We start from the raw sequence: 9774 nt of genomic DNA on the forward strand, positions 1-9774 counted from the left end.
TATGCTGAAGATAGAAAAGAATTATGTGTAGGATGTTTCTCTCCTGTGACGGGAGAACAATTAAAACACGCGGAAAAACAATTGAAAATAGCATTGAGCTATTTGAAAGTTGGTCACATTAAAAAATATTGGTAATATATGCAATTATTTCGATCAAAGGTTTGACGATTTGCTTTTAATTTTTCCAATAGTCTTTTACAGATAAACTCAGCTGAACAACAAGTTGTGAGTGGTTTAAAATACCGCTTCAATGCTGATTTAATTGATGCCTACAGTAGGAAAAGGACTTGTGACGTTGTTTTATATAATGGAATAAATCATGAAAACGAAATTACTATTAAATGTCCTAACAAACGTGTTATAACTAAAACTTTTGTGCTTTAAAACGTATTAAAATAATAAATATAAAAGCGTAATTTTAACAGAAATTGACGAGTATAATATTAAAATCAGTAAGGAAAGTAGTAAAGTCGGACGGGCCGACTATATGATACCTTTTACCACTTTGGGTATATTCAAGAGATGCATGCAAGAGACGCATTTTTTAGGGACCATTGTTAGAAAGTGGACTAAATTAAATATGTGATCTGTGTCAATATGTAAACCGATTTAATCCTACGATCAATAACCGGGAACATTTGTAGCTTTTTATACCCTCCACCATGGTATGGAGGGTGTAATAAGTTTGTTTTTTATTTTATCACCGAAATAATCATTTCCGACGCTATAAAGTGTATACATTCTTGATCAGCGTAAAATTCTATGACGATGTCTGCTGTAATCACTCTAGCCTCCAAACAAATTGAGATAAATGGCCTACATTTTGCATTTGGTCAAGTTCGAAGATGAGCTATATTGGTCCACGGTTAGGCATAGCCCTCATATAAGGGTACTCCCATGTTTCGTTTTGGGTTTCTTGAGTGCCCTATTTAAGCGAATTCGCTCCAATTTGGTACAATGGACTCTTTTTGGGTATCAAATGTCTCCACTAAATATTATATCGGTTTACTTTTTGTTGTCAATCGAAAAAAACATGAAGGTTTGGTGTACCATTCACCTAAAATCGGACGAAAATATATATGGGAGCTATATTTAAATCTGAACCAATTTCGTCCAAACTTACCAGACGTTATTGTAGACCCATTTCGATACGTTGTGCGTAATGTTCTGTCAAACGGGCACACTTTAACTCTATATCTAAATTTACACCGATTTCAATAAAAATTGACACATGTTAGGCTATACTAACGTTAGTACTTTGGAAGCTGTATGTAAATCTGAACCGATTTCAATAAAACTTGGCACACATTAGGATATCTCAGCTTCAGTGCGTTGTGTACAATTGTGTGCCAATAGGCCTAAATTTGACTTTTTGGTGCACCATTTGATAAAAATCGGACGAAAATATAGATGAGAGCTATATCTAAATCTGAACATATTTTCTCCCATTTTAATAGAGTTCGTCCTTGGGGCAAATAAATGATATGTGCAAAATTTTATCTCATTCGGACGTTTTATTGGCTCTACCTGAAATTGCCAATAAAATTGGATTCCTGGCCCATAGTTCGGCTCTATTATTCTACGTTTAAATTAATTTAGACCAATCCCGATCTGGCACGTTGGCAATAGGACATTTGTGTGTCGTTCAAATCGTCGGTAGAGTTCCGATTGTTAAGAATATAGCTTTGAAATTTTAATTTAATACTCATTTCAATATTGGAATTTCAATTTTACATTTCACAAATTTTGCCACGTATCGGAGAATAAATGTTTGACATTAGCGGATGTGGAACGTGTTCAATATAAAATCAAAGCAGTTCAAATATTTGCAATACTATATAAGTTGGCATTAACATTTTGCATGGAATTATTTGTCGTTAAGTGACAGGTCAATAGAAGTTCTTTTAAAAACAAAAAAATATTGTAATAATAACAACATAAATATAAACCCAAAATTAAAGAAAATGTTAAAAACTCCCATAATAATATCTTCAATATTACTAATATCAATTGTTGACATTTATGCTGAAGATAGAAGAGAATTTTGTGCAGGTTGTTTCTCCCCTGTGACGGGAGAGCAATTAAAACTTGTGGAAAAACAATTGAAAATAGCTTTGAGTTATTTGAAAATTGGACATATTCAAAAATATTGGTAATATACAATATTTATTTTTAAAACTGATTGTGTTTATTTAATTATTTGTTTGTTTTTTGTCATACAGTCTTTTGCAGATAAACTCAGCTAAAAAGCAAGTTGTGAATGGTTTAAAATATGCCTTAAATGTTGACTTAATTGATGTCCACAGTACGAAAAAGACCTGTGACGTTGTTTTATATAATGGAATAACTCATCATAACGAAATTACTATAAAATGTCCTAACAAGCGTGTAATAAGTAAAACATTTGTGCTTTAAAACTTATTAAGTTAATAAAAATAAAAATTGTATTTTTTTACGAGAAATTAACGAGTATTAAAACATACACTTAATGTTCCGACAATCTATCCACGAATAATATCTAAACTAGTAAGGAATGTAGTAAAGTCGGACGGGCCGACTATATGATACTCTTTACCACTTTGGGTATATTTAGAACATGCATCCATTTTTGAAGGACCTTTGAGACGAAATTGAACTAAATTAAATATGTGATCTATATTTATTCCAATGATGGGACAGTCAAACAAACCTAGATAAAAACTAACGAAAATATATATTTTAGATAATTCTGAACTGATTTCAGATACGTTGCGCAAAAGCTTGTGTCAATCGAACAAACTTTGTCCCAATTTCCTAAAATCGCGATATATATCTAAATCTGAACCATTTCGATATATATCATTTTTTCAGACTATACTAACTTCTGTACGATATGGTGCACCATTTACCTAAAATCGAACGAAAATATATATGGGAGCTATATCTAAATCTGTACAGTTACATCAATGGAATATAGTGGCTAAAATCTTTATTTTGCGGTACATGTGGTTGTTTCAGATAGTAATTGTAAGTTCAATTTTAAGAATTGCAGCTCTATCTGTTCACCAATATCCAAATTGTAACAGATTTGGTACAATTCTGTACTTTTCGTACCCATATTCCAAAAATATCTCAATCCTTCACTGCGACAGTATTATTAGTTGCAACTGTCAGAATTTCAGTTCTATCCGTTCACCAATGTCCAAATTGTACTAAATTTAGTACTTTTCGTATCTCAGTCATGCACTCCAATAATAAGCTTAAGTCTAAATTTAAAGAGTCCAAATCTATCCGCTCACCAACTTCTAAATTGTACCAAATTTTGTGGCATTTATTACTTTTCGAAGACGTAAGTACGACTTTCCTAAACTTCCTCAATACTAAAGTTCAACAGTCATTTTAATCATCAATTTCTGGATCCCAGCCCATTCCGTTCACATAGATCCAAATTATATCAATTTAATACCATTTCGTACTTTTCTTTTTTGTCGATTCTGTACCCGAACAGTAATTGATTTCTAAAAATAAGAATTCCATCTGTTAAGTTCGCACTATAGGGACTTGGGTGGTGGCAGGTACAGTGCAGTTGTGGTTCTCCCAATAGAGTCAGTACGCCCAATGCGTACTCGTGAGCCAAAATAAAAATATATAAATAGAAAATAAACCACACTAGTTTTATTAGTAAAAGGGTTTGACCAATGCCGACTATTTATTTATTGGTAACGATATTACCTTAAGGTACAACGATATGTACGGTGGCTTACAATAAAGCCTTGGTGTTCACAACAATATGTGAGTGTAGCCAGTCAGTAACCAACGAAAGTAATACAAGTAATAATAACGTTTGTTGACACAAAGATGCCTAAAGGTGGCGCAAACTCAAACATGTAAGCAAAAGCCCGGTGAAATCTGTCAGCCTCATACAATTACAAGCATGTATTAAAGAGGAGTGAACAGATCAAAGGCTAACTATGTATTTAACTATTTTAAACAGCTATTCTTTCTTAAACACAATCTATCGCTATCCGTTCACACAAATCCAATTTGTGCAATATTTTGTACTATTTATCACTTTTCGCTCCCAAGGGGTACGAATCAATTAGAATTAATTGTAATTCCAAGTTTCAGGATTCCAACCCCCCATCCGTTCACAGAGAAACAATTTGTATCATAGTTAGTACAATTTAGTACCCATAAGTAAAAATTTCTAAATTACCTAATAATCTAAATTCCAAATTTCAGCATTACAATTCTATCCTATCAGCCTAATGGAAATTGTACCAAATTTTGCATTATTTAGCACCTTTCTTACCCTATTATAACGAATTTTCAAAACAACCTCAACATTGCAAAACTTTCAGAATCCCAGCTCTACCCTTCACATGAATCCAAATTGTACCATATTTAGTACCATTTAGGACATTTCGTGCGCATAAGTACGAATTTCCTAAACTACCTCCATCATATTTCTAGCTGTAATCTTGATTGAGATTTCAAATTTCCATTTCTATTAGTTCAACAAATCTAAAATCTTACATTACAACTCTACATTCGCCAAATAATGAATTAAAAAATTTGTTTGAAAATTTTGGACCAATCGGACACATTTTTGCACTGGATCTAGGCTTGGGGAAGATAACACGTTTTCTTCAAATCGGACATTCCTTTTGTTTATTATTAAATTTATAAATACTGATTTTTGTTTATCATATATGGGGATGTACGGGAAATAGTGGACCAATGGGTCTCATCTTTAGACTTTCTGTGACCTTGGTAAATATAATATGTTGGGTAAAGTTTGGATCAAATTGGAAATTCCATTCGCTTGATATTTAATTTATAAACATTGAAAATTTTACGCCTTTTGGTTGGTACCAAAAGGAGTGAACTAATGGGTCTAGTCTTTGGACTTGATCTAGGCTTGGTAAAGATATTAGGTTGTGCAAGTTTTTTTTTTTCAAATCGGATAATTCGTTCTCATTAATTATAAATTATAATTTTTAGCACAATTTTGACCATTTTGAGGGAGGTATCAGAGAGAGTAGACCGATATTCTCCATCTTCGAACATGTTTGGAACAAATATTATGATGTGCAAAGTTTGGATGAAATTGGTTACTCCCTTCGAGAATTTCACCAGCCGGCAGACAAACAGACGGGCAGCCGGACATTTGTAAATCGACCCCAAATTGTCTGAAACGGATTGGACAAAAAATAAGAGATCAAAAACCAATATTTCGATGAGCAAATGTATGCCGTATCAAAGTATATATACCTTTATTAGTCATAAGGCTGAGGGTATAAAAAGGGATGGGCATATATCGGGGACATATTAAAAACAAGGATCTACATTGTTTATTTTTTCATAGATGTATGTCGGCCCCGAATGAAAAATTACAGCTGCTTTGTGGGAAATGGGGCAAAAATCTTTAAAATACTGAAAATAGGACGTGACCTGAAAATGGAAGCTGTGCCAAAACATGGACATTTTGTAAATATACAGTTCATCTGAATTTTTTAACCCAACATGATGTCTGATATGGCGAAGAACCCAACATGATGTCTGATATGGCGAATCTCTTGAGCCTGTCTCGTTCAATGGAAACGTTTGTTCGTCATTAAAATCTCATAGTTATCGATAACAATACAATATTGAGTTATCTGAGAATAGCTCAATTTCGTTGTAATGTATATAAATAAGTATGTGTTGTATGTATTAAAATAAATTGCGTATGCCATTCGTATGGACTCGACACAATAACTGATAATATTCATAAGTATGCTAAACAGTTCTTTGTGTTTTAATCTCTTAACTGTGGCGTTAAAACGTCAGCAGGTCAGTATTTAGTTTCATTTTGGGTTTCAACACATAAACATCGTTTTGAACATAACAAAAAACATAATGAATAAAATTTTCTTAATTTCGATCATAGCTGTAACTTTAGTGGCAATCAATGGTTTTCCTAGTGGGGTAATGTTTTAAATTTGAAATAAATAATATTATAAATTCAAAGCAAATGCATTTAATTAGAAATTACAACCAAAGGGAGCTCCTCGCCAATTGGAGGGTGAAGGCCTCAAGGAGGCCGAAGAAACTTTAGATTTCTCACTGAAGAAATTGGCCACTGGTGAAAATGCAATTAATTATAAGTGAGTATTTCTGATGACTAATTTACTTCATTATTTATTTGAGTAATTTATTATTTATATTCTTCAATAGGATTTCCAAGGTCAATTCGGCAAGCAAACAAACGGTCTCGGGCACTTTGTATCGAATCAATGCTGATATCATTGATGGCGATGAAATAACTAAAAAATGTGATATCAGTATTTGGTCACGAGCATGGCTGCAAAATGGTATTGAAGTCACTTTTAAGTGTAACAATGATCAGGAAGTATTCACTCGCCAGCACAGTGCCTAATCGTGTAATTGGAATGTCAAATAAATACAAATACATAATGTTTATTCGTTTTTGTGCAGATTGGATTTTCTTGAATGGGTTGAGGATTATATATGGAATTTATTTATGTGAAAAACTGATTCGTTCTGTTATATATTGAGTATATTATAGATATGGTGTAACTATTCAAAATCATCGCAGATATCAGATCCTATAAATTTAAGGGAACACTAAATTTGTTAGTGTCTGACTCCGATATCTGGTAGTTGAATTTGCAGACGTTGTTTACAACTTCAATTTGGAGACTTAAAACCAAACCAGTGAGCGGAGCAGTATAGTCGGACGGGGCCGACCATACGATACCCTACACAACTACCACGGAACTCAAATTTTCTGCGGATGTTTATTCCGAGCCTGGGCAATATTTCGTGATATTTGCACCCTCTTGCCCGATTAGAGGTAAACAGCACATCTTCCTCACACCTACATATTTTCCGAATATTACGAGTATTCACTAGAGCTATTGTCCAGATTCCCTTCACAGTAAGTTGTGTTGTGATGTTCGGCTTTCGACTCGAAAATAACACAAAAAATTAAGTTTTCGGTCCACTTCATTCCAAAATTATTATCTGATCATCACCGAAAATTATAGGCGTTGTCCTTGACCATAACCGAAACCTCATGGAACATTTCAAAGCGATCAGCGCTATAGTTCCGCTCTCTAGAGTGATAATGGGTTACTAAATAATATACGAATAATAATATACGAATACGGAGATACCTGTAAATATTTAGGTGTAACTCCCACATCCGAGCACATACAACAATATAATTGGTATTAATTTAAAGGTCAACCACTCCTCTTGTATATAATATAAACTTCTCGGGTCTATGTCCTTCAGGGGTAAATATATACGCTATAGAATACAAATTTAGTCATTTTTCACACAAAAGTCAGGGTCCATTTGACCCGCTAAATATTGACCGATCTCTATAAAAACAGGCATGCTTATTCTTTGGCCCGATCCCCTTCTCCATGGAAAATTTCACGATGTTCGGGCCATTATTGCGGCCTCTGCAGCGACCAGAAAAACCGACAAAAATTTAGTATTTGGTCCATTTCATCCCCTAAATATTAACCGATCTTTTCCAAAAACAATAGGGGTCTTCATTGGCCAGAACCCAACCTACATGCAAAATTTCGTGAAGATTGATCCATAACTGTGGCCTGTATCGTGTTTACAAATTATAATGGACAGACGGACGGACGGACGGACACACATGTCTAGATCGACTCAGCTAGTCGAGATATGACGATCGGTATACTTAAAGGTGGGTCTAGGACCAATATTTCGCGGCGTTACAAACTTTTGGGGCTGCACAAAGCTATAATACCCTGACAACATAGTTGTGTAGGGTATAAAAACCGAAAGTTGCTAGCAGAAGTCACTGCTGGAAGTAATTTGTTATTTTGAATTCCAAACTTAGTTCAAGTTCGAAGATTGGGAACAAAATAGTCAAAATTGTGCAAAAAATTAATGGAACCCATTGGCTCACTTCTTCTGTTAACCTCACAAAGGGTCAACATTTTCAATATTTATAAATGCAATATCAGGTGAATGAAATGTCCGATTTGAACTAGACTTTACACAACTTATTATCTTTACGAAGCATAGATAAAGTCTGAACTTGAGACCCGTTTACCTTTTCCTCTGGTATCTCCCAAAAAATATATAATCTTGTAAATTTTACTTAAATAACCGAATTGATCAACATTAAATCTGAAACATCTTTGATAAAAACATATACTTCATATAAAATGAATAATAAATTCGGTGTGTAACTCCGAAGACCTTCTCCGCAATTTATATATACTTATCTTTTTTAATATTTATTCAATAGTGTTGGCGGGTTATTTGAGATACCCAGTTTGTCGTTTTTATAAAAATAATTACTTATTAGTGGGGAAAGTATGACATTGCCCACCAAAGCGAAAGGCAGGGGAGACTATAGTTTCAGATGTCGCCACTGATCCTCATCACTTCCGTTATGTCTCTTGTAACAAAACGATGTACTTGCGGTACCCGCGATATCACCTCACTGAGAAGTTTGTTGGTGCCTGACTTCGTGGTTAACAAGGTATTTGAAAACAAATGCATACTTTTCCCACTGCCATGTGTTACTCTGTTGAAATCACGATCGCAATATTTAAGATAGGGCCCTGAAATTCTGCGCAGATATTGCTAGTACTCCTAGGATTTTCTTTTGGGCAGGCTTTCCAACCCAATGGCAGCAATTTGTTATTTGTATAGCACAATTCTGTACTAAAGTTTAATAATGGTATTTTGGTATTTTGAGAATATCATTAGATTTGTCCAAAACATAACACACATCATTCTAGACTTAATTCAGTACGTTATGCCAAATTTCGTGCCAATCGGAAAATTTATAGGGGCTTTGGTGCACCATTTACATTAAATCGGGCGAAAATATATATGTGAGCTTTATTTAAATCTGAACCGATATTCACGAAACTTAAAATTTATTATTCTAGACTTAATTCAGTACATTGTGCCAAATTTCCTGCAAATCGAAGATATATAGGGATTTTGGTACACCATATACATAAAATCGGACGCAAATGTATATGGTGGCTATATCTAAAACTGAACCGATTTTCACGAAACTTAGCACATCTCATTCTAGACTCATTAAATAACGTTGTGCCAAATTTCGTGCAAATATATAAGGACTTTGGTGCACCATTTACATAAAATCGGACAAAAATACATATGGGAGCTATACCTAAACCTGAACAGATTTTCACAAATCTTAACACACCTAATTCTAGTCTTAATGTAGTACTCTATGTCAAATTTCGTGTAAATTGAAAGATATATAGGGACTTTGAGGCACCATTTACTTAAAATCGGCGGACGGACATGCATAAATCGACTCAGAAAGTGATTCTATACATATTCTCAAAAGGAACCATGGATCTATCTCGTTTACTTTTGCATGTTACAAACATAGGCACAAAGACATAATACCCTGTATTACAGTGTGGTGAAGGGTATAAAAATAATTTGTCCTTCATTGTACGAAAACTTATACTTTGTAACCTTGTTACGATACCACTAAACGTTGGATTAGTTAGAAATTTCGGGATGGTTTAAATTCCCAAGTAAATGCAAAATAATCTTATCGCATTTCATAATTTTTATTTTATTAAACCCTTTGAGCACCGAATTTTTCCGTAATTATAGAATGACTTTATGTGCACAGATTTAATGCAATTATCCTATATTGAATATGAACAATGTCGACGTGAAAATCATTTTAAATTATTCTCTATTTTAATTCTTATAACAATAATAATATTTTAAATAAAAATT

The 9774-nt window shown here is 33.7% G+C and overlaps 1 protein-coding gene across 1 annotated transcript; it reads left to right on the top strand.

The window, feature by feature from the left end:
* Positions 1-5757: 5757 nt before the first annotated feature.
* LOC133330650 (sarcocystatin-A-like) lies at positions 5758-6400 on the top strand. The gene is made up of 3 exons (XM_061539063.1): positions 5758-5814; positions 6010-6128; positions 6199-6400. The coding sequence occupies exons 1-3, from the start codon at positions 5758-5760 to the stop codon at positions 6398-6400; spliced, it is 378 nt and encodes a 125-aa protein (XP_061395047.1).
* The last annotated feature ends 3374 nt before the right edge of the window (positions 6401-9774 follow it).

Source organism: Musca vetustissima, unplaced genomic scaffold (genome assembly GCF_032173495.1).
Source record: "Musca vetustissima isolate MV318-11 ecotype Yass unplaced genomic scaffold, APGP_CSIRO_Mvet_v1 utg9657, whole genome shotgun sequence".
NCBI classification, from domain to species: Eukaryota; Metazoa; Arthropoda; class Insecta; order Diptera; family Muscidae; genus Musca; species Musca vetustissima.